This window comes from Teleopsis dalmanni, chromosome X (assembly GCF_002237135.1).
Source record: "Teleopsis dalmanni isolate 2A chromosome X, ASM223713v2, whole genome shotgun sequence".
NCBI lineage: Eukaryota > Metazoa > Arthropoda > Insecta > Diptera > Diopsidae > Teleopsis > Teleopsis dalmanni.
This window is the reverse complement of record NC_051848.1, coordinates 66,342,439-66,370,339: the sequence shown is the minus strand read 5'-3', so window position 1 is coordinate 66,370,339 and position 27,901 is coordinate 66,342,439. Positions and strand designations below refer to the sequence as shown.

The following is a 27,901-nucleotide window of genomic DNA, read 5'->3' as shown; positions in this document are numbered from 1 at the left end:
TTACCGTGCTTGATAGAAGGTAGATAACTCCGCACGGGGAATATGGCATGCATCTGACTATGTTTTAAATGTTTAAATTTAGATAAATGTAATAACTTGTCACATAAATTCTTGTAATTGTCTCAGTAATTCTACATATATTAAATTCGCATTACTATATTTAATTTTAAATGACAATGTATAATCAATTTTATAAAAATAACATATAATGTTCTGGGCGTCTGAAATGAATATAGTTAAACGTAACTAAAATAATTTAACATTTGCTAAGTTCAAAAATTATAAAATTTAATAACAAATTTATAAATGTTAAAACTTCTAATGTAATATTTTTTATCTTTGTCAGATAAAACATATCATTTTAAAATGTTAAAACTAAAATGCTCTTTTACTTCCAGAAATAATTATAAATAAAGAAGTTTTTATTGATTTCTGACACCTTAAATGTACTAAATCGTTAAATAAAATATTCATTTATTTTAAAAATATTATTTATAAAACAATTCGCACAATTGCGTCTAAATTGAATACGACCAAATAAAAAAATATTTAAAATATTAATTCAACTTAATTTCAGAAAACATTATAAAAACCCGATGTTAGTCGTTCATATAGACGCGTACATTTCGAAACTCGCGGTAAACTGATCTTTTAAGCAGTATTTGGTTCTGCTTGCTTCATAATTATATTAAATAATGTATAATAAAGAAATTATTTGTAATTACTTAGATAAGCTTTCAAAACTATTGCAAATAATTTGTTTATCTGTAGCACATAGATTGCCTTTGTACATATTATTGTTACTACATTAAATATGTAAATTTCTATTTTAAAATATTAAAAATATATTTTTTTAAATAATATAAACATAAAATAAAATGACGAAATTTTTTAATAATTTTCAGTGGAATTTTTATAAGATTATAGATTAAAAAAATATCAAAAATGCTTATGGCGTTTTCGATTGGTAAATCTGTGGCAAAATGTATAACACTCGAGATTCATTTATAACACTCTAGATATTTTTTCAGAGTAGTAAGATTACCCTGAAATGAACAGCTGTTTTATGTGATTTGACAGATAAACTGGGATTTGATTTAGGACATGTGCGAGTTAGACTAAGTTGCGTTCTTGGCCTAACTGAGGGAAATTCTAAGTTGTGTCGATACGTGTTGATAAATGGCTAAATGTGTGTAGTGCAAAAAATCCCAAAAAATCTCCCATTTGGTTTAGCATCAACTTAGCCTAACTCGCACACGACCTAAATTTCCTATAAGGGAAATGAGCAAAATTTGAAATATAGGTCATATGTTTTGTATGTAAAATGTAAACAAACAACAGCTAATAAAGAAATGCACTGAGGCCGTGTGCGAGTTTAAGTAAATTAAGGGAAATAGTAAATTATGTCGATATGGCAGTGAATGTTGATATTTACCGGACTTTCGAGTAGGGTAATTTAGATAAAAATTAAGTAAATTAGGTATTACCATTGTGAAAATTTTATAAAATGTTTACTACATAAATAAATAAATTTGCAAACTTTTAACCAAAAATAATAAATAAGAGCAATAAATAAAGAAACAAAAAATCCCTAGGAAATTTAAATTTTCTTTACCTCAATTTACTCGAACTCGTATATGGCCTGAGTAAGTATTTAATAAAATTTTTGTTTTTATTAATTTAATATGTAATCAATATATAAAATGTATATAAATGATGTAATATGTTATACATTGAGAACTAAAATCAGATTGTTTGTTGGCTTGAGTAAAACTGAATTAAAATTGTCCAAACCACCCAGTTATGATAAGATTTGCATTATTGCGATAAGTGTAGTAGTTGTCGTATATAAATTGATGTCTATAAGAAGAACTATAACCGCAACATTGTTCATCGAGTAAACAAAGAATGCTGTGTGCAAATTGACTATGGTGATTATAGCTGAATCATTAAAGACAGTAAGTTAGCTTCAGTGTATTCAGAAGTGTGTGTAAACAGGAAGAGTTACTTTGTGTGTAGGATAAATTCCTAAACAAAAACTGTGATGTTGCGTTTTCTCTTGTATTTGGTTTAATACAAAGTAATACAAAACTTAAGCTGGCAAATATGTGGAATAAATCAACATAACAAATATATCAATTATATATTTAATTATTTGTGTGATATGTTATTAGGTCTGTTCCACGAGCGCGTTCCACCAGCAAATTTTCAAGTATTTTTGTGTAAATTTTACTACTGTTTTACTCATGTTTTACTATGAGTAGCTCGTGGAACAGACCTATTATGTGAAGTTTATTTATTTGATATAAGTGTTCTATCAGCTGCATAATATTAGCATTTAAACAGTGTAAATACAGTATTAATTCAATTAAGATTTGATCGTTTCCATTGGCATAAGTTAATTTATGCATGTGAAAGAGCTTTTATTTTTTAGAAAGTTTAGTTAAAGTTTTAGGAGACCTTTTTTGGTTTACATTTCAAATAATATCCAACTGAAATGAACATGTTTTGTTACATATAGGATAGGTGCTTTCGGCAGCTATTACGTCTGTCAAAAAATAGCAAGTTGCTGGCCTATAGTTGCTTAACTGTACACAAAACAACAACACCACTTTCTCTGTCTAAGCCAACCATTTTGGCAAATAAAGAAAAAGGTGTTACCAACGCAATAAGCGAACTATGTGAACCTTCATTGGAAATTTTAACGAATATGCCAATTATATGTCAAAATATTACAAATAAAAATTTAAGTAAAATTAAAAAGTTTCACAAGTTTGATAATTATGAAAGTGAAATTTTATAAATAGATGCAAAATTGTGAAAAATAAATATTTTAAAAATTTGCATATAAATACAGTCAGACTTCTATAACTCGAAGTCCATTTTTAAAAAGAAAAGCTTCGACGTATGGAGACTTTGAGTTAGAGAATTTTTTTAATTGTTTTTTTTAATTTTGAAAGAAACTAGAATTATATTTTAAGATATTTATTTATTTATTTTAAATCAAATAATTAGAAATCAGTTTTGGGATTTTATTTATTTTTTATTATTTTCAGTAAAAAGACATTCCATTTTATTTAAAGCCTTATAGTGATCATTAGTTGTAGTCCAGCCTCACATAGCGCACCAATAAAGACCTTCACTAGCCAATGGGCCAATAGTGATAAAGAAAAAGCTGAAGTTTTTTCTGAGCATTTAACAAAAATATTCTCTATTTCTGGTAATGAGAATAGTGTTGAAATTTGTAATCTGGGTACTAATAGCATAAATAATTTGCCGCCAACTAGCGAGCTTGAAGTAATGATGATAATGAAGAACGAACTTAAGCTAAAAAATAACACCAGGATATGATCTCATAACTGCAGAACTTTTTAGAGAAATCCCAGCTAACTGTTTAGTAAAAGTTACTAACATCTTCAATGCTGTTCTACGATTGAAATATCTCCCTTCGTTGTGGAAGGTCTCAGAATTTATTATGGTCTTTAAACCGGGGAAAGATGCAAACGAGGTTAGCTCCTAATAGCTCTCCTACCTGTGCTTTCAAAAGTATTTGAAAAGATTATGCTCAAACGAATGTTGCGTTTACTTGAACAACAGCAGACCATACCTATGCATCAATTTGGATTCAGGTGTAATCACTCGACCATTGATCAAGTCCACAGAATCACAAACGTAATCGAAAGTGCTCTTGAGGAAAAGAAAGTATGTTCAGCAGTATTCTTAGACGTATCCCAGGCTTTCGACAAAGTTTGGCATACAGGTCTACTAACAAAAATAAGAGACATTTTTCCATTGGAGTATTTCGATATGTTTTCTTCTTATTTGTCCAATCGTTTCTTCCGTGTTAAGGATGGAAACGATTACAGTGAACTCCAAAAAATCAACGCTGGGGTACCCCAAGGCAGTGTACTTGGTCCTTTATTATATTTAATATACACACATGATTTGCCAACGAGCTCAGCGACGTTTACAGCGACGTTCGCTGACGATACAGCTGTTCTAGCGATTGGAGATGATGAACTAACAGCAGCTAGGCGTCTGCAGTCTTCTGTCAATGACATTATCGCTTGGGCTGAAAAGTGGAAAATAAAACTTTACCACCATAAATCTATTCATGTCAACTTTACAAACCGAAATATCAGATTTATGCCTCTCTACATTGATAGAATACAAATTCCACATTCTAATATGGCTAAGTACCTCGGTATGACATTGGATGCAAAGCTGAGATGGAATGAACATGTAAAAAAAAGAGAAATGAACTGAATATAAAATATAGATCAATCAAATGGCTTATTGGAAAGAAGTCGAAACTGTCACTTTATAACAAGCTCTTAATTTACAAACAAATATTAAAACCAATTTGGACATATGGTATTCAGCTCTGGGGATGCGCTAGCAGCACACATGTTGAAACCATCCAAAAATTCCAAAACGTTATATTAAGGGGTGTGGCAAATGCACCATGGTACGTAAGGAACTCTGATCTGCATCGTGATCTAGGGATAACTACGGTGGTGGAAGAAATACAGTGAAATGCAAGAATGCGCCTGCAGCGACTGTACTCTCATCCGAATGATGAAGCTAACGAACTGAAACTAACGAAAAGAGCCAACACGTCGTCTTAAGCGTCTAAAACCTTGTGATCTTTGGTCGCAACCTGTCCGAAATGCGAGATAATTTCTGATTAAATTCTTTATAATTGTGGATTAAAATTGTTTGTTAGGCTTATTATTATTATTGTTAGCTAGTTACTCTTATAAAAATTTATTTAATCAAATAAAATAAATTTATATATATAAAAAAAAAAAATCAGTTGTAATATCATTTGTTTGCAAATATAAATTCAGAATATTGAATGAGTCTTCTACTTCATTCTTGGAGGGCTATTAAACAATTACATTAATGGAACCCTCATCATCACTTTCCGTTGCGCTTAGCATTGGATCCAGTAATTTAGAGCTATATATATATATAGTGCTCAATAATATCGTCATCTGTAGGAAAGCTTGATATACAAATTTCATTGACAAGCTCAATATAACCGTTAAGAGTGTAGCATTGGAGATTATTTTATTTACTTTAAACCACACTGCCAGCGACTGGCACTTGCACAAAGAACAAAGAAGCAACATAAGAAAGAAAAAAATTAAACATTTGGTTTGGAAAAAGGGACTTCCCCTAACAGCAAAATGCATTTATACTTAAAACAAAAATTTGACTTATAGAATGCACTTTCCTCATATTCCTATCGGTATGGGAAAAATTTTTGTTCGAGTAAATGAAAATTCCAGTTATAGAAGTTCGAGTTATGGAAGCAGAATTGTATGTAATTTGCTCTCTAAGACCTTGGTGCACTGTTTTTGGTTCGAGTTATAGAAAATTCGAGTTATGGAAGTTTAACTGTATATACAAAAAATTAATATGAATATTTGAGGAAAGTATAATTAAAAAGTGCTTTTAATTGATTAACTTATTAGTTCCACAAATATTCTAAATTATTATTTATTTTGTTGTATTTATTTTTATACAAAATGTAATTTGCTTGCATTAAATGCACATATGCAAGATTTGTTATTTGCTAAAACATTACACTTGACAGATTGCAAGTAACAGTGATGCCAATGTCTCGCTTAGCGAATATAGGCCAGCAATTAGCTGTTTTTTACCACACGTAATATCTGCCGAAAGCACCTAACATATAGTTGGTGTGTGCGAGTTCTAATTCCGTGGTAAACTAAATGGGATTTTTCTTGAGATTTTTTGTGCTGCATACATTTAGCAACAAAAGTCAAAAAAGGGTGCGAGTTGCATTTTGACAGCGAATATGTATTTTAATGTATTTTTAAAATTATGCAAACCTCAAAAATTACGAAAACAATATTAGCTGCGTTTCAGCAAACCTGATCCGCTCAATGATCTGAATCATCTTTGCTGAAACGATACGGATCACGTTTGAAAATAATTGGCAACGCATGAAATACGACAGTTGGGTTTGTGTACAAAATTTTTTGATTTGTGTAAATAATTTTGGCGCTAAAAAAATAAGTGAGAAAATTTTGAATACAAAAAATCTAAAACTTGGAGAATAAATAAAATCTGTTGAAATGTCTGAAGTACGAAATGTAAATTTTTATTTAGTATTTACTTAAAAACTTAAATTTAATTCTATAGTGAATGAATGGAAATTGCAGATTTTATTAGAATTATCGAGCAAAACTGACTTCTCCATTTTCTTTTTAAACACTAGTCCAAGTGTATTAAGCTCAAGGGATGAAGTGCATCAGCATGGATATAGTGGAAATTTTATGGAAACGATCAATAATTGTTCCGTTAAAGATTAATTGATTGGTATTTGCGCATAAAAAATACAATTGCTATATATTAATTATGTTTCATATATTAATAGATTTGTTAATAAAATCCAATCAGCAAATACAAAATAACCGTGGTGGTCACAATTGAACGAGAACAATGAAGGAAATTTACATATTTTTGTGGTATATGGCAAATATAAATACTTTTCGCGAATTAGGTATTTGTTTTGGCATATCAAAAGCTTCTGTATGGAGAATAATTGAAAGAACTAGTGTTTAGCTTATATCAATTGCAAAATTTCCGTTCATAATTGACAGCACAAATGTTAAAATAAATGCACCTCACCATAGCAATTAGGCTTATTTCAAAGGGAAGCATGAATATAGCTTAAACTTGCAAGCAGTTTGCAAATAAATGTAGATTTGTTTATAATTTTACTACACCGTTGCATCGCATTGCCAACCTCATTTGCATTAAAATACGTTTCACTTTTATCTTTTACATACATTCCACATTGAACCAGAAAGTAAACCAGATCAATTGCTGGTTCACCCCATTGTTTTTGTTTTGCATGTAAAATTGAGCGGATCATGTTTGCTGAAACGCAGCTATTATCGACACAATTTAGAATTTCTCTCAATTAGAACGCATATTAGATCAACTCGCACACGGCCAGTATAACAACATCAAATATATATTTGATATAAATACTCATTTACATGGTTTTATATATCAATTATGTATTTTATTTATATAAAAAAACGAATATTTTATATAACGCTTACCATTTCTTTGTTTGACTAGTTTGTTTTTTTGTTTATATACTTTTTGTGTCACGTGTCAAATATGTCACATTTCGATCTTTTCCCTTCCCTTTCCCTTAAAACTTAGCACGAAAGTTTTTTATGCAGTTGATCAAATTTTAGTAACTAACAAAATTAAGTAAACTACTTTACTTAAGTAAGTAATGGGAACTTACTTTAGATTGAAAACAACATTTTCAATTTTGTTGTGACCATGGCTTTCTGTATAGCATGGCCCTTATTGTAATTCAGTACTATTCGAATTTATCTATTTAAAAGTAATATATAAATTCGTGATATATAAGATCAAGAATTGAATTAAAAAATTTTCAATATATAATATAATCTCTATGAAAAATATATTAACTTTTCGATATAATCACCACGCTTCACCGTGTACGGGCCACCTTGGTAATTGCATTTGAGCGACTAAATTGGCAACACTTTTATTGCAACGCTGTGTCAGCTGTATTGCACAATAGTTTAGTTTGACTTTTGTTAGTGGTCTATTGTACTTCGTGTATGTTTTGTGTTCATTTTCGATAAACTTTGATAATTTATGCAAGTTTAAGATATGTAAATAAAATAATGCATTTGACATAAAAATAAATAAATCCGATATAATATTCACGGTTTTAAAATATGTTTTATTTATAATAATCTCTTTAACGTTTTTATAAATATTTTTTTAACTAACAAACATAAATAAATTAAATTAAATTAAATATAACAAAGAGAGAATTAAAACTCAGTGTTTAATAGAAAAACGCAAGGTGGAGAAATACATTTTGCATACATGTCAAGCTCAGCGACGACAGACCCGGCAGTTCCGCTGCTCAATGGTGAACCAATTGAAAACGCAGCTTCTGTCAGGACACGCGCTCAGAAACGTATTAGCCTTACAACTAAACGAAGAAAATTATCGCGACGGGCAAATTTGATTGGAATTTGTGGCGTTAGTAGTCTCTGCATACTGTTACTTATTGCAACAGCACAGCATCGCCCATTGCCAACATCAGTTGCCACATCATCAGGATCTATAGGTGGTGGTGGTGGTGGTGGGGTTGGTGGTAGTGATGCAACGGGGTTTGCTACTAGTGGTGGTATTGGTGGTGCTGCGAATAATGAACGCCATATAGCATTCAATGTACAACCACAAACACTGAATGTATACAATTTAAGTGCTACTATATCGGATGTCCTGACAGCACAGCGCTCAAAGATATTAATCGAAATGGAAAATTTTGAATATCCTTCGGGGCGTTTTGGAGTGGATGCAGACAAGTTAACAGATTTAACACCTGAAAGTGGGGGAATGCCAGTACGTAGTCTTGTTGTAACGACTTGGCGTTCAGGATCAACATTTCTGGGTGATATCCTAAATGCAATGCCAGGAAATTTTTATCATTATGAACCATTATTAAATTTTGGTATAAAACAAGTTCGTGATCCGGAGGAATCGGAAATGGCATTACAAAATTTAAAACATTTACTTAACTGTGATTATTCCTATATGGAAGATTATCTCGACTATGGTAAATCACATACATATTTATTTGAACATAATGAGCGCTTGTGGTGCGTTTGTAAAGAGTTTCCACATTTCTGCTGGCGTGCTAAGTTCTTAACACCATTTTGTAAACTATTTCCTATGCAGAGTATGAAAACAGTCCGACTACGACTTTCACTTGCTGAGGAACTACTTAAAGATGACAGGTGAGTTTACTATTTCTGTTATTTCTGTTTTTATTTATTTTTTATTTTTTAATTGAGAAAAACTAACTTAAATTAATGAGTCTGAAATAATAATAAACATATAACTTTTATGTTTATTAAATTTATTAAATTCGGAAAAACTTAGATTGCATATAAATGATTTTGATAAAAAATAATTGTCTGAAATGAACTTATATTTATAAATTTCAAATTAATTGCATATAATAGCATTAAACAATTTTGTTAATATATAGTTGGAAAAAATTTATTCAGTAAATACAATAATGAATAATTGATTATTAACATAACTATCTGTGTGTTGGGCATTTAAGCTTTGACTAGGCAAAATCTAACTTCTATTGTTATTCTTATTATTATGAGTAATAATGCAAACTATAATTATATAGGTACATATAATAAAAATTATTCATGTGGCTTTACATATAACAATCGCTAGTATTTAAATAACTGATTATTTGGTATGATAGAAAATACTACATTACGTTAGATGAACTTTCGTTGCCTGATGGAAGTTTTGTACCTTCGTATTATTGCACTGCGACAGAAAATATCTATAGTGCGAACCACTATATCTGGGACTTTATTTACAATATATATATAAAATTTTACACAAATGAAAAGTTTTCTATTTTATTTCTTTTTCGAAAACTTTAAAGAGTATTTTTATAAATTTTTTTTTGCCGTCTGCTGAAGTACTTGATTTACTTTCTCTTTTGTCATTTGGATTTCAAACCACATTTTATACTTTTTTAATTTCTAATTATATTTTTTTATTTTATTTATAGCTTGTAAAGGCTGTGAATAAACAGAAATATAGAAAAATAGAAAAAATTTTAATATATTTTGTTAAGATTTATATAGCCAACCGACACTTTAATCTTTCTCCTTGACTTCTCTCTTAGTGTGAGTTTTTTTAATAAGTAATACAGTGTGTTTTTTTTATTAATTGTTATTAGTATTTGTTTTTTGCCGGGCTTTAGGTCGCTTTTGTTTTATGTTACTTTAAATAATATAAACAAAAAAAATGTAAATAAAAATACTAATTTTATTTGTTAATTTCAAACAAAAATCATACTTTATTTATTTAAAACAGCTATTTTGGTCTACTTCCTAAACCGTCTTCGGTGTTATTGATATTTTTTTTAAAAGCTTTTGTATTAGACCGAAATATCTATTTTATTTCGTATAAATAAACAGTTATGTTTATGAGAAGTTAACAAATAAAACGAGTATTTCTATTTAAATTTTTTGTTGTATTATTTGAAGTTAAACAAAACTGACCTGACCAATACTTAGCCCGGCAAAAAACAAATACTCATAAACAATTAAGGTCAATACCAATATTTACAAAACTTAAATGTAATTATTATTATGCATTTTATTTGAATATGATAAGAAAAAACTTACACGTCAATAGAAAAATTCTCAAAGTCTATAACTCAAAACAAATGACAGTTTTTGTTGCACAAAAATGTATATTTTTACATACCTACATACATGTATATGAACATTATCTTGAACTTTATATACATAACCTACTTGAAATCTATATATTCTTCCATAAATTTTGTGCTCGTAGTAGTTTTTGTATAAAAAAATCTCTTATCTTAATTTTAGATATATTGTACTCCAAACTAAATATATAGTTTATGGTTTATTTATCAATTTATGTGATGTAGTATGTTGTTGTTGAAACCGCAGGAATCTACTTGAAATCTATATATTCTTTATAAATATTGTGTTCATAGTAGTTTTTGTTTAAAAAAATCTCTTAGCTTAATTTTGAATATATCATGTTGTTGTAAATCGCAGGGAACTGCTTATGCAGTCCCTTCTGGGTGTGGCCAAACGTACTTGGTTGTTGAATGGCACCAGGATGTAGAAATATCGTATGTGAATTTGATTTTAAAATAAATTATGACGAAAGAAACTATTTTTTTAAATAAAAGTATTCTATTAAAAAAAAAATATTCTTTTAAAAGAAACTATGCTTTAAAATGATAATATTCTTTAAAAAAGAAACTATTCTTTAAAATAAAAGTAATGTTTTAAAAAAAACTATTCTTTTAAAGGAAATAATTCTTTTAAAAGAAATTATGTTTTAAAATAAAACTATTCTTTAAAATAGAAGTCATGTTTTTAAAAAAACTGTTCTTTTAAAAAAAACTATTCTTTTAAAAGAAAGTATTCTTTAAAATGAAACTATTCTTTTAAAAAAAAACTATTCTTTAAAAAAGGAACTATTCTTTACAATAAAAGTAATGTTTTCAAAAAAACTATTCTTTTGAAGGAAATAATTTTTTTAAAAGAAATTATATTTTAAAATAAAACTATTCTTTAAAAAAACTATTCTTTAAAATAGAAGTCATGTTTTTAAAAAAAACTATTCTTTTAAAAAAAACTATTCTTTTAAAAGAAAGTATTCTTTAAAATGAAACTATTCTTTTAAAAGAAACTAGACTTTAAAATAAAAGTAATGTTTTTCAAAAAAATTATTCTTTTAAAGGAAATAAATCTTTTAAAAGAAACTATGCTTTAAAATGATAATATTCTTTAAAAAAGAAACTATTCTTTAAAATAGAAGTCATGTTTTTAAAAAAAACTATTCTTTTAAAAAAAACTATTCTTTTAAAAGAAACTATTTTTTAAAAAAAAACTATTGTTTTTGCTGTAGTTTTTCAACAGTAGTGACACAAAACTTTATTATTTTTAATTAATTGAGTTTTAAACTGTTCGGGTATTACCAAATATTTTTTAAAAAATATTCTTTTATTTTAATTATTTGTACCTCTTCTTTTGAGACGCACATACCAAGGGTTGAAATTGTACCCTGCCAAATTTAAAGCTCAGAGACTGTGTTAATTATCCAACTGTTCTAAGCCCGTATTAAACTTGTATGTTTTAACTTGGAGTTTTATTAATTTGTTGCGAAAGTTCATCAACAATTTTATTTGCTGTGCTATATTAAAACAAACTTATAAACAAGATATACAATAATTGAATTAATTAATTATAGTTATTTTTATTTGTTCGACTTCAGTACTATTCCTTTTATGGAGGCGTTATTAATTGCATGTTTTTCAGAATCCAAGTACCGCTCACCTTTCCGAACTAAATAAACCATTGGGTTAAAAGAAATTATATCCTATCATTCACAGTGGTAGAGCATAACTAATAAATATCTTAAAATCTTCTTAATATTTAAACGTTTAATAGTTTATTACAAATTTATGGTTAGGAATCCATATTATGGCCAACTGCAGGGGAAATTTATTATATTTGACTGATAATGTGAATATGGTTTTAATTATAAGTTATTAATGTATTTAAATCTACATATTTGCTTAAAATTTCTTTGCCATTTGTATGACTATCGTTTTCTGTTACTTTTATCGTAATTTTAACGATAATTAATTACTTGGTAATTTCCTAGATGAAAACGTTACCTGCTGCGATTAGGTAACGTAATTACATAGACATTGTTGCTGAAAACATTTGCCACAATAATTTACAATTAAAAATTATTTTTCTTCTATGACAAGAAATCTCTTTCGAATTGAAAAGGTGAATTTTCAAACATGAAATCAGATTTTTTTAAATCAAGTGATTAATTTTTAATTAAATGATTAATTTTTGATCCCGTGAATTCTCTGTCGCACCATACAATTGTTTCATATATCGACAAATAACCATCACCAGTAATCCTTGAAAAAATCTGTTTCTTTGTGTGCATATATATTTTTTGAACTGCAAATGTCAGAAATTGCATCCTGTCATATTTGAATCGTGGACCCGTATGTTAACACACAAAGTCTAAGTATATATTAGATTATTTGTGTTCTTCATATAAAGAGTTGTCTGAATTTATGTTGTTTATACACAAACAACTACTGCGCTTGCTATTATTAATTAAAATTAACGCATAAACTACAGCTATATAAATTAAATTAATCATTGTAAATGGTTAGTTTTTAGGAATTTTAACACTAGAAAGTATTTCTATATACCAACTCTAGATGGCTTGTATTTTGCAAACATGTTTAATGAGTTTTGTGTTGTCGAATTCTACGATTGCTTTTTGCGAGGCGGAGGCGGAGGCGGAAAGTATACTTTATATATATCTACTCCGATAAGACAGAAAATTCGTTTTAAAACTGAAATTTACAAATAAACATATTATTCATTAATCTAATAAATTATTTTTTATATGAAATAGAATGATTTAACAAGAAAATTTGAAATATTCTTTACAAAAATTAAATTACACATTTCATTCTGGTCGTAAGGTTAGCAATTACTAACACTATTTATCTTAAATATAAAAAAATTAAGTTGGAATAAATATATGACAGTTGTTTCGGTTCCATGTAGCAGTAATTTTTTAGTTACTCATACAGTTGTTCAGGTTTTCGAAAGTTTATGTTGCCAAATTTGTGCGGATCTCAAGACTAGATCTTGAGATCTGGTAATTAGACTGGTCAATCAATTAGTTAGATTTTATCCAATATTTACTTTTTATCCAATATTTTTTGAATACCTTGGATGTCTTACTGGGAGTCAGTATCATGTTAAAACATCCAGTGTGGGCGTTTCCCGTGACACATATTGCAACATAACGTCAGGAAGAAGTGTTTTGTAATCTTTTGCTTTCAAAGTGCCATTAATCCTATAAATTGACAAATGTTTTTGACTTTATGGAGCTTTTTTGTAATTTGGAATTAAGATCTTTGCCTCTTGGTTTACGTATAAAGCTTTTTCTACCATTTTGAATTTAATTTCATTAGTGAAGAGACACATTTCCACTTTTGTGTGGACTAATTGATATATTTTTTTGGAAATGTAAGAAGTGTCAATCAATGTTTTTTAAAAATGGATTTTTTTAAACCCTTATGACATCGATGTTCACCTTCCACGTGCTACCGTTTGTACTGATATATCGAAACGAAGTAAGTTATTTATTTCGTGAAATAGTATTTGATAAAACTCTTTAATAATTTTTGTGGTGCCTCGATTATCTTGGTCTGTTATCTTCTGTTTTCATCTATTGTATTTCGTTTTTTGTCCACCTTTATGCGACAAGTTGGTTACGCCACTATTGACAACTCGATTTATTGTGAGAATTATGGATATTATTTTGCATTTAAATTAACTGTTTTATTTTTCATAATTGTTTATAATTTGCATTTTTATTTGTTGATTATGTTTATTTCAACTTTTTTTAATAATTTCACAGTAAATTAAAACAAATAACAGAGTTGAATTTATTTGTATAAGATCTTAAGCCAGTCTAATTAGGTACATAACAAGTCACCACTACAAAACATGAATGGATTAATGGCAAAATTCAGAAAAGCCCAATTAAATAAAGCTAAATTTTGCGATATATGAAATATTGTTGTTGTAAAGCGGCGTTTTTAGTTATTATTACTTTAACTACCGCTTCCAACACATGAAAGTGGTAAATTCGATGAAATATATGTATTAGTTATTAGCCAAACCAAAGACTGTAAAAGACATTAAAGTCTCTTAGTTCAAATAAGCAAAAAATAAAGTCAAAGCCGATTAGAATAATTCACCATGTTTCCACTGCTTACTTAGTAAGTAATCCAGCACTATCACTGAAATGATGCTTTTAATTGTTTCTAGATATCAATAAGGCATCGATGATTTGCGTATGACATTTAATGCACAAAAATACATTTACTTGATATGGTAGTTGCATAGATGGTTACTTTCTAAATATCGATGCATCGGCGATAATGTTGTATCCAGCTTTCGCATGTTGGGTACTTAAGCAACTTTTGAATTTTGTCGTTTCTATTGACATACGTTACTTATTGCATGTGAAAGAGCTTTTATGTGTCAGAAAGTTCTTTGCAAATTTTAAAAGAGCTTCTGTTTCTTTTGATAAATTTTACTTAGGACGTGTGCGAGTTAGGCTAAGTTGCGTTCTAAATGAGGGAAATACTAAGTTGTGCCGATCATTTATATAGATATATTTTATAAATCTATTATATGTTCAAATAATACAAACAAAGATTTTATTAAGGACGTGTGCGAGTTAAGCTAAGGACGTGTGCGAGTTAAGCTAAGTTGATGCTAAACCAAATGGGAGATTTTTTGGGATTTTTTGCACTGCACACATTTTGCCATTTATCAACACGTATCGACACATCAATACATTATCGACACAAATTAGAATTTCCCTCATTTAAAACGCAACTTAGCCTAACTCGCACACGACCTTAGTTGCATTCTAAATGAGGGAAATTCTAAGTTGTGCCGATAATGTAGTGATGTGTCGATACGTGTTGATAAATGGTTAAATGTGTGCAGTGCAAAAAATGCCAATAAACTTCCTATTTGGTTTAGCACTTCCTTAGTGCGTTTGTTTACAACTCAGCTGTTGTTTGTTTACATTTTACATCTGAAATATGTGACAAATATTTAAAATTTTGGTGATTTCCTTTGTGGGAAATTTGTTTTTAAAGGTTGCACTCGACATTTTTGTTCTAATTTTTCGTGCTTTACTTAATTTACTTATTAAGTTAAACTTACTTAGTAACTAGTGGCAATATACAATTACAACATGAACAAGAACCGGATAAAGACTGTGTAAACAAATGTACGGCAGTAGCAAGAGAGAGAAGTCGATACAGTAGACTTCTTGACTTCTTGTTAAGGCTTAACCTAGGCCTAAGCCCTTTATAATCATTGATGATGGTGATAAAGTGAAAAGCGAAACTAAAGAATTTTTTTGATTTATTCTAGAAGAAAGTGAAATATTTCAAATGCTATTTAGAGCACCATACAAAACATATAGTAGTCGTTGTACTAACTTTATTATTTCATTTTAAAATTTTTTGTATTACCAAAATGTAATTATATAGTATAATTATATATAAAACTTACAGCTATGGCAATTTTTCCATCTGCCAATACTAAACATATATGTCACTATTTTGGAATTCATTTGCATTAAACTACCTAACATGTCTGAAAAGGAACTATATATCTGTTGTATATTTATCAATTTTCTTAAATATAAATTTCTTTCAACCGTTTTAAGCATTAAGAGGGATCCTTGTTGCCCTGGGTATAGACAAAAAGATTTAGTAAATATTTGAAAATTTGTACAGTTTTAGTTATTAAAACGAAGGTTAGTACGATGCTGATTTCCGGGCATAAGCATGTTCAACAATGTGCAAACTTAATAGAACTTTTTTTATATGGAGATAGTACTAGGTTTAGAATACCCAACAGCGAACTGCAACGAGGCATAATCACTTAGAGTACACTCATTAATCAATCAAATACGAGTATATTCTCATACACTACAAAAATCATTCAAAAGAATTTTCATTTCAAGTGCCGGTGTTAATGAATCAGCTTCACACGAATGCATACCAATTTCAAAGTAGAGTAGCATAAATGGCAAATGACAAATGACTCATGAATCATAGCATATACTCGAGTAGTATGAATCAATGAATGTACTCATCAAAAATGAATGACTCGATCAGACATTCGTAAAAATTTTTAGTGAGTGCTGTTGTTTGCTGAGCAAAAAATGCCTTTAGTGTGCGTTGTTGGTGTTAGCATTATAATTGTATATATTTAGGTGCTGTTTTTAAACATTATGTATGCATTGAATTAGGGATTGTTTTAATACTCATGAATGATTCATAAATGATTTGCATCATTTTTGTGTCGAGCATAAGTGTTTATGAGTATCATATGAGAAAACTATAAATTATTATAAGTATTGTCAGCTGTTAATATGAATCAGGTGGAATCGTATATACGAAAAAAAGAATCAGAATGTTTATAAATGAAACATAGTCAATGAGTGGAGTGTTGAGTACTTATTGCAGTTCTCTGATACTTAAAAAAGGACATTGTCTGCTTCAATTTTAACATTTAAAATGTTTATATACAGACATTCTACAGAAATGTTAAAATTTAACAGTAAATATTTTTTTTTCTGAAAAATTTTATTCTGTTCTATTCTTGTTTAGAGAAAATGTTTACTGATAGGTGTTCACAATGCTCAATACTCGTATGGAAAAACAAACAACAAATTTACAACAATAATTTGTGCTGTGAACTAGTGAACTATAGGAGTTCGTTTGTTTATAATAATGTATATATATAAGCTTAGTAGAGCAGTGATAATTGTTATAAATTTAATTCAGGTGAACTACATTTATATGTATTCTCTACAATCTTTGGGTATAATTTTTGTTAAAATAAATCAATTCCGCAACAAAATTAGTTGTGAAGTATTTTTATCTCTTAATTTAATTAAAAAACCTAAACAATTTTTTTCAATTTTTCATTTAATTTCAACGATTAAAAAAAATTAAAACACAATATGAAATCAAAAAAACATAGGCCAGAAATATTAATAGAATAATGAGAACTTCATAGGAGATGAATCAGGCGTTTTATAATGAGAACAGTTTCAATTTAATAAAAAATAATTAAAAAGAACAGTCAAAAAATATGATTTTATTATTTTATCAAAACATTTTCTTGACAAATTGTACATTAGTTGCTTAATGTAAGACTATTTTTAATAATTCAATTTCATATGCTTCTGAAGGCTTATCGCACTTAGAGGAAATATGCTTGCAATATCAAAAGAAATAAGACGAAATTAAAAAAAAAAAGTTTATGTTGTTATTTTTGTTTATTATATAACTTAAAAATTCTAGTTTATAAATATTTTAAAGAATTTCTAATCCCATTGTGCAAAGATAAAGCAAAATGTAATATATTTTTGTTTTGTTCTTCGCTACATACTGTGAATATTAATTAATTTCCTTTGATTAAGAATAAAATTTTTTAGTGTAAAAAATATATAGCAATTAATATGGTAGCAATTTTGGGTTTAAAAAGTTTGATAGATTCCCAAATATTTGAACTGGTCCGTGATCAATGCACATAAGCTGCACCGACTGCAGCAGGCAATCATCAAATCAAAAATAATTCATGACAAGATAAAAGATACTGTTGATAAATACCTCAAAAAGATGAATGCACGAAACAATATAGTTCGATGATCAAGAGTCTGTGAACGAAGTTGAGGAAGCATTGTACCAACCAGGTACAACCAGGTATTTATCAAGATACTGTTGATAAATACTTCAAAAAGATGAATGCACGAAATAATATAGGTCGATGATCAAGAGTCTGTGAACGAAGTTGAAGAAGCTTCGTTGATTGTACCAACCAGGGCTGTGATGCTAACAACTTGCTATTCATTGGAACCAAGTCGATCAAACTTTCGACCACCAGTCAGGACTTGTGATTCTAAGGATATTGCATTCATATTAGATTGTTTGTATATTTGAAAGGCAACGCTTTATCATAGCATTGAAGCTGTGAGGTATTTTCAAAACCCCTCTTTACATCTTGACTAGATTATTGTTTATCACTTCATCAGACTAAGCAATAATTGATAATTGTTTATCTGCCACTTCAAATTACACTCAGGTCCTTGTTGTGTTTACAAAAGCGAATTTAAGTAAGTCGGGTCCTTCAAAAAACTGCATAAGTGGCATTTTTATTTTTATAAGTTTACAGCATTACTTTTTATGAAATTTGCCCTTATTTGGATATAAATTGGCAAATTGATTTGCTTCTCATAATAATTCTTTTCAATATTTGGTTTTATGCTATTTTTTCTTTCAGGGTACCAAAAAAATACTTATAACTTACGAAAGAAAATATGTGAAGCAACAACAATGCTCTTAAAATCTTCAGAGTTAGGTTTTACTCCCAACAAATATTTAAGTCTTAAGTTGAAGTGCAGCCAAATTCAATAATTAATCTATTGTGAATGCTCACTGCAAATCATTTGCAAAATTTCAGTCATCCGTTCAAGTCATATGAGCATTTCATATATGTATGTAATATACTAATAAATTCAAATACATAAATAAATAAATTAAATTAAATATATAAAATAAGAATGCTTAACATTACCTTTCTAATCTTCAGTTTGTTCTTTTCTATTTAATTTTTACAATATTTACAATTTTACGATCTGACTGAACTGTCATCCTGTAATGTTAGGGACCTAGCCAAGTTTATAGAACTTGGAGTCGTTACCTTCGTCTGGCGTTGAATGTATACTGACCTAAATCTATGTACATATCAACGTCATTCCTGTGGTACCATAATGGGCCATCATTTAAGCTCAAGTGGGCTTTTTGGGATACAAGGCCGCCAATCCAACCTACCTTCCTACACAACATAACAAAAAACATAAGAAAAACAAGCATTTCACATATATTAAAAGTGATGCCAATTTGTTTTAATCAGACTTAATGCTGTTTTTTTTTACAACTCTGAAAGAAAAAATTGTGGCTGTTGAAGAAATTGTCGTATGGTCACAAATTTTGAAACACTAGATATCTATAACACTCCAAAGCACATGTCCAAAAAATATATCATCGCTGCAAAGGTTAATATTAGTCTATTTTATTAGTCCCCTTTTCTGTATTTTGTCTTTATTCCATATATTATTTAACGAAATTACCGTTTGACATGAGGTTTTAATAAATTTTTTTTTGTAATTAAAAATTATGATTTGTTCATCTTCTTGGACGACAATTCAAAAAGCGAAAGCATTTTACTCATTTTTCTCATATCAATAGAAAATGAAAACACCATTTCTATTAATCTACTTATATATCGAACGGTTTAATGATCAACTTGTTGATAGTTATTTTTACAGGATTTCTTCGATATAAGTACTATTTTAAGTATTATTCATTGCATGTTTTTATATTATTCTGTCTTGTGCAGAGAACCTTATCTGGGAACATAGTACAGAGAAGTCATGCTGATGTTACTCTATTTTTCTATTATTTATTAGTTTTTATTTTATTTATTATGTTTTCTTGAAATTTATCGATTTTATATATTTTCATTATCTGTTTTGATATGTGTATTTTATACATATGTTTTGCTTCTTGTATAACCTTTTTCCTTCTATATGCTTTGTGACTAATTTTTTTTTAATATTTATAAGTGATACGAATAATATTGAATGTGGTGCACATACGGATATTTTCCCGGTTCTTTAGGTTCTCATTTCTACGTGTAAAGTTTGTAACACTATAATGTAAATTTTTGGTTATATCCAGAAGCCTGACCTGATCTGTAGTGTGGCTTTTTTTGCGATTCTTCGGTTGCTCATTTTGTACTTATAAACCTTATAACTTTTTAATGTGAATGCTTAGTTAGGTTCAGAAACCAAGTACCGCTCACCTTTCCGAACTAAGTAAACCATTGGATTAAAAAAAATTATATCCTATCATTAACAGTGGTAGAGCATAACTAATAAATATCTTAAAATCTTCTTAATATTTAAACGCTTAATAGTTTATTACAAATTTATGGTTAGGAATCCATTTTACGGCCAACTGCAGGGGAAATTTCTTATATTTGACTGATAACGTGAATACGTGAATACGGTTCTATTTATAAGTTATTAAAGTATTTAAATCTACATATTTGCTTAAAATTTCCATGCCATTTGTATGACTATCGTTTTCTGTTACTTTTATCGTAATTTTAACGATAATTAATTACTTGGTAATTTCCTAGATGGAAACGTTACCTGCTGCGATTAGGTAACGTAATTACATAGACATTGTTGCTAAAAACATTTGCCACAATAATTTACAATTAAAAATTATTTTTCTTCTATGACAAGAAATCTCTTCCGAATTGAAAAGGTAAATTTTCAAAACTATTTGAATTTTCAAATATGAAATCAGATTTTTTTAAATCAAGTGATTAATTTTTAATTAAATGATTAATTTTTGATCCCGTGAAATCTCGGTCTCACCATACAATTGTTTCATATATCGACAAATATCCATCACCAGTAATCCTTGAAAAAATCTGTTTGTTTGTGTGTATATATATTTTTTGAACTGCAAATGTCAGGAATTGCATCCTGTCATATTTGAATCGTGGACCCGTGTGTTAACACACAAAGTCTAAGTATATATTACATTATTTGTGTTCTTCATATAAAGAGTTGTCTGAATTTATATTGTTTATTCACAAACAACTACTGCGCTTGCTATTATTAATTAAAATTAACGCATAAACTACAGCTATATAAATTAAATTAATCATTGTAAATGGTTAGTTTTAGGAATTTTAACACTAGAAAGTATTTCTGTATACCAACTCTAGATGGCTTGTATTTTGCAAACATGTTTAATGAGTTTTGTGTTGTCGAATTCTACGATTGCTTTTTGCGAGGCGGAGGCGGAAAGTATACTTTATATATATCTACTCCGATAAGACAGAAAATTCGTTTTAAAACTGAAATTTACAAATAAACATATTCATTACTCTAATAAATTGTTTTTTATCCAATATTTTTTGAATACCTTGGATGTCTTACTGGGAGTCAGTATCATGTTAAAACATCCGGTGTGGGCGTTTCCCGTGACACATATTGCAACATAACGTCAGGAAAAAGTGTTTATTAATCTTTTGCTTTCAAAGTGCCATTAATCCTATAAATTAGCAAAAGTTTTTGGCTTTACGAAGCTTTTTATTAATTTGGGATTAAGATCTTTGCCTTTTGGTTTAAATATAAAGTTTTTTTCTATTAATCTACTTATATATCGAACGATTTAATGATCAACTTTTTTCAATATGTGATGATATTATGTCTCAACAATTAACAACTATTGTTTAATATGTGCTATATGCATTAAAATTCTCTATGAATTTTTCACTGATATTTTAGAATGAAAATATTGTGTCTGAATAGGAGTATATTTTTATAAGTATGTTGGAATGAATAGCTAATATACTCTATACACGGCAATTCTTAAGATGGATACCCAGAGCTGCTTTAAGTTGCCGTTCACATCGCATTTTTGTTGAAAAGTGTGCACTCATCAGTTTGAGATAATGAACATAAAAGTTCTTATTAAAGAACATATATTCTCAAAGTGTTGCTATAGTGCAACTTATTATAAAAGTAAAAAATAATAATCCGAGAGAGAGAGAGAAAAAAGATTATAGCTGCAGCTTTGGTTGGTTGCAGTGACAGGCCATCAGATAACTTTATATGTACCTTAATTAGAAATTTTTCGCCGTTTTGCTACCACATGCCTGACAACAATTTTTATGATAGAAGAATATTAACAAAATCCAACCCGTCGAATTTAAATAATTTAATAGGTCTTTCGTCCGATGAACAGTCCATTAAGCTGTTAAAGAAATGCCTTCCTAAAAACGTATTTCTTCTAGATGCCAAAGCCGGGCATTCACAGAAAATGGTTTCAGTGTTTAATGGTTTCTTTTTCTAGCTGCAGCATTCTTTTCATAAATAAGTTTGAGTATAAATACATGAAAATATATTTGTATGAGAATCAAGATGTTGTCACAGCAGCTTTCATCAAAATTGTCCATAAATAATTTAAACTTCAGCAAAAATTTTTATTGCACTTAATAGAGTTAGAATCAAGCATCTCAAAAATAACTATTTAATGAATTTTAACCGATTATTTGGGTTTAAACGAATGGAATATATAAAGTGCTTTAGAAATTCAACGAGAATGTAACCATAAAATATTAGATACGTCGATACTACTATTGTATAGATCTAATTTAATTTTGTTAGACTGATTTTCCTATACTTAGCCAAAATATTCAGGCCTTTAAGACACAGATCGATATCCTAAAGGAGTATGACATTAGAAGCAATATCTGTGCTTCTTTTCAGTGACAAATCTATATTTCCGTTCCATGCAATTGCAAATAGATGGTCTTACTACAATTATATATTAGGTTAGTGCTTTTTTTTACCCTTCTTCAAGTTATTAATACAATATTAAATTTAGTTCAAATACTGATGTCCATATTATTTGAAAAAATTAGATATAAATTAGTGGCTGAAAAAATAAAGGTTAATAAAAATATCTATTGGTGAAAGTATTTTTAGTGGCAAATATTTTAGAAAGTAAACAGAAGCTCTTGTAGATATAAGTTTGAATGGAACTAAGCAAAGGCGGATATTCAGTTATTGTTCAATATGACAGACTGAAATCAAACGATCCAAGTGAGAGGTAAAAACGTTGAAAACATAGATATATCGTTAGTTAACATAAGTTAACTCTTATACACATAGTAAGAGATTCTAAGTTCAGTGTACTATATATCAGAGCAGCTAAAGATATGTAAATTAGCGTTAGTAGAAGTGCAATATAATGAGTATTGAAAAAATGTTGTTTGACTTAATTTACTTAATTGATCTTTCTTTGGTTTTTGTTATAGTGAAATTGCTTTAAAGAAAATATTATTGAATAATTTTAAATGAAATAATTATTACAATTTTATCAAATATGACAGTAGTTTACTTAACCAACTTGTAGTCCGTTGACTACGCTAGACTATTAATTGCAATAATTGTCATTTATTTCAATAAATGACATTTAATGAAATACGACTTGCAATAAATGCAATGCAAACATTGTTGCAAATTTATTTTAATACTAGATTTATTGGCATTAACCCTAGTCGGACGGAATAGGTACAACGACCGGAAATTTTAAAAGTTCTCTACACTTTCCCTTTAGATGATATTTTTAAAATTTTAGAAAAGCATCTGGACAGCGTTCTAAAATATGACGTTGAATAGATTTCACTGTCGGTAATGAAATCTTAGGTACAATTGTACCTTCATGTGTTTTGTACAAACTAATTAACGAAAAAACATTTTTTAAAAGATAAGTTATTAGAAAAATTAAAAGTTTGATATAAGTAATGGAAATTTTACCATCTATTAATTTTCCAGTATAAATGTGACACAAGCCCAAAAAATTTAAATGCCACATTTAGCCGGCTTGGATGTTACATATTGTTGTTCGTTGACGTTAATTGTTCTTTTTCCAAATTTTTCTGTTCAATATTGTCCAGATGTTTCGAGTCGGTGCAGCTTTATCTGTTTTCGTATGATCTGCACGTGTATTTTCATTATCAAATCCAATAAATTTTAGCATCATCTTGAAGCGGTCTTGAGACATTGCTGCTTGTATGAGAGGCAGCGTATTAGCTTTTCACATATCTTCTACATTAGTTATTTACATTACATTACATTATTTATTTATAAAGAGGTTTTTTCGAACAGTAATGAATTACAACAACAAAAATTTATTTTTTATATTATTTTAATTAATTGAATTTTTGGCTGACAGCTGTATGCTGTTTCGAGTATTGCCAAATACCCATCATCAGGGGTCTTGGAAATAATTTTTGTATTTAATTATTCGTAAATAATTTTTTTTTGAGACTGCAAGTACCAGAATTCGAACTCGGGTCCTGCCAAATGTAAAGCTCAGAATCAGCGCACCTTATTTAATTATCAAAAAAAGTTAGATAGGGGAAGATTTTTCATACTTCATATATATGAAAGCACAATTGTACCTCTGTCACTTCTTGACGTTGTAAAGTTTTCCAGTCCGACAAGGGTTAATATGTAAGGATGTTTTTTTTTTCAAGTAAGAGTGCTATGAAATAATTAATTCGAAAAGGTTTATTTTGTTCTTGAACTTGGCATAAATTCAATTAAAAAATATTACATGAAAAAATACTACATGAAATAAAAATATAAGTTTCATTTATCGCAATTAATGAAAATGAACTTTTTTGAAAATTCCAATATTTCCATTAATTATAATAAAGCAATGATTACATGAAGCCCAAAACAATTTCGAAGTACTTTATTATAATTTCTTTACTATTTACCCTAAACGATTATGCGTATTATACAATTCAATTTATTTAATGTTTTTTTTCTCAGTATACGTATATATTGATTTCTCATTACTTGACAACATTAATAATATACTATTATACACTTATATTAACACACTTAAATAAATTTATTCATTGTCAATACTTAGGACTTCATATAACATTTTTACTAATGAATTCATATTATAATTTTATCAATATTGTTTATAATAGTTTTAATAATATTTTAAACATATTAGTTAATATAAAGATATTACACTTGAAAACTGAAACCTAACTTTTATTTTTACCTATCCACGCTAATTAGCTTTATTCTAGATGAAAGTACTAGATGAAAAAACATTTCATTTCAAAACCATTCTGCTTTTACAGCTGTAAAATCAAGTTAAATATTATAGCCTATTCACACAGCCCAAGTAAATGTAATTTTGCTTAACTCGCTTTCATTAGATAATCAAGCCAAAATTACAATTCGTTTCTATACAAAAGTCTGACAATGTTTTTTATTCTAAAAAAGTTTATAGTCCGACTATAGACTAATTAAATAAAATTCGATTATTTCCAAAGACCACTGATGAAGAGTACTTGGCAATACTCGAAACAGCGTTGTATGGTCAGCCAAACTTCAATAAAATTAAAATAAATTTTTGTGTTTGTTCTTTATTTCTTTCTTTGTTATTTAAAACCCCTCTAAATTGTAATAAATCTTTTTTGTCACCATACAAAGAAAGTCTAGCTTTACAGCAACACGAATACTTTATTTAAAAAAAATAATTTTATTATGAAAATGAACTTTGATAGTTTACTATTGTTTAAAAAGATGAAAATATATCTACTAAAAAGTGCAACGACAAGAAATATAAGAAAAAATCCCATTAATGAACAAAGTAATGAATTAACAACGAATTTGGCTAACAACAAACAGAACAAATGAAACACCAGAACAACGTAGTGCGTGTATGGGAACAAATCCAGTTTAAGCAGCGAGTTTTGTTGTGATAAAAACTTTTAATAAATAATTTTAATAGTAAATCATTTCTTAAACAATTGTTATATATTTATTTGTGAGTCTATTGAATAAGTATTGAAAATTTTATTTATCAGAACATATTAACACATTACTTTTTACATTTCTGATTTAAACATTATAATGTATGAACATATTTATTTTTCTTTTTAATAATATTTAATATTTGTTATATTTTCTTTTTAAGCCTGAATGTGCGTATAATCTTACTGGTACGCGATCCTCGTGGAACTATGCAATCTCGCAAACATCGTGTTTGGTGTGCCGGTAATCCTGATTGTGATGATCCTAGTTTTGTGTGTGAAGATTTGGTTTCAGACTACAAAAGTGCTGAAATATTGCTAGATAAATATCCGTCAAGATTCAGGTAAAAACTTTTATCTATAGTAAAATTTAAAGGTTTATATACAAATTTCTATATTTAGAACTCTGCGCTATGAGGATCTATCTATAAATCCTTATGAAATGACTCAAGAAGTTTTGCAGTTTTATGGTTTACCATTCGATCCAATGGTAGAAGAATTTCTTGATACGCATACAAAAGTTAATATTGGTGGTGTGAGCTCAACATATCGTGATTCAAAATCAGCGCCTTTTCATTGGAAACAAGACTTAAAAATTGAAGAGGTAATGAAGAAATAATGTTGACTTAACTAAGTTGTTATATTTTAAGAGTTTTTCATTGCTATAATTTTTGCTAATCTTTAGTTAGTTAATCGAAGTGGTTAAAGTGAAGTGAAATGGCATTGAATTTGATATTTATGTAATGCTGATATTAGTTTTTTTTAATAAACATATTGACATGCAAATTAATTGATTTAAGGAAATACGTTCAAGATTTTTTTGTTTTGAAAATGTCTGTTGGATAATAATGAGACATTCTTATCCAAAAAAGTACTAAAAAATACAGAAACAAATAAAACATATCGTTAATTAAAAACCAAAAAAAAAAAAATTTTTTAATTAATTTATTAATTAATAATTTAATTAATGAACAGGATAACAATATTAATCATTTTAAATTAAGTAAAAATTAACTAATTTTGCATTTTCAGATAAAGCATATACAACAATACTGCACAGAAGCAATGGCTTTATGGGGTTATCGCAAAATAGAAAACTTTACGGATTATCATCGAGTTTTCGATCCGATTATTCTACCCCCACCATTAGCGTAAAAGATTTTCTAATTTATTTTGTTGTGATATCGAATATAAAAAAAAAATAGATCGAAAAAGTATAAATATAACCACGTTGATAAATTTAATCGGAACTTCGCTTTATCCAGCAGTCGTATAGTTACTTACATATATAAATATATATATATATAATATATATATAAATAATATATATATTAACGAATTATAAATGCAAGTAGAAGTGTAATACGTAATTTAATTAATTTAAAAATAATGAAAACAGCTATCGGGTTAACGATATTCGGTACTAATTCTTATTGAACTGTTATTGTAGAGGTATTTAATGAACATATTAAAATTGTTTTAATAAATTTTATAGCTAAACATTTATAATTTAAGCAAAATTTCAAATCAAAATTAGTACATCATAATTTTATAAGAACAAGTGCAATTTATTATATGTGGGTTGTGCCAGCCAAAAAGAAACTAATTTAATTATTTAGTTAACAATTGTGTTACCAATTATATAAATATATTTTCACTTATGTTGGACACTTTGTCAATTTTTTATTTAAACTATTAAAAATCTTTATACGAGTTAATATATAATATTAAATTAAATATATTTAAAATATATGTACATTATAATAGAACTTAAAACTAGTGAGGTATAGAAAATGTTCGACAGGTTTCACTACCTTAATTAATTAATTAAAAATATTATTTTTGGAACTTAATTGTTCCATAAAATGTTATGCAATATCTTTCCTGAAGTAAATTAAAATGGAGAAGTTTGTGAATTATATTAAAGAAGCTTTCTTTTTATATTTATAACATACAGCGATAGTATACAGCCTTTGTGAACTATCCTTTACGTGATGATGAATACTCTTATCTTTTTTATTATAAATATTTGTGTTTACTTCGTAGATAATTTACAGTGCAAAAAAAAAATACTTTTCATAAGTTAGACACTTTAAAAACTATGATCTAGGGCCCAGTGTATTCCGAAAAACATATATATATAAAAAAAATTCAAATATTGATATTATAGCTGTTATGCGGTATTTGTAGTTTTT

The 27,901-nt window shown here is 28.1% G+C and overlaps 1 protein-coding gene across 1 annotated transcript; it reads left to right on the top strand.

Moving 5' to 3' along the window:
- The first annotated feature begins 7,611 nt into the window (after positions 1 to 7,611).
- LOC119690214 (carbohydrate sulfotransferase 5) lies at positions 7,612 to 27,144 on the top strand. The gene is made up of 4 exons (XM_038105227.1): positions 7,612 to 8,837; positions 25,871 to 26,050; positions 26,109 to 26,310; positions 26,739 to 27,144. The coding sequence occupies exons 1-4, from the start codon at positions 7,918 to 7,920 to the stop codon at positions 26,859 to 26,861; spliced, it is 1,425 nt and encodes a 474-aa protein (XP_037961155.1). The 5' UTR covers positions 7,612 to 7,917; the 3' UTR covers positions 26,862 to 27,144.
- Positions 27,145 to 27,901: the final 757 nt, after the last annotated feature.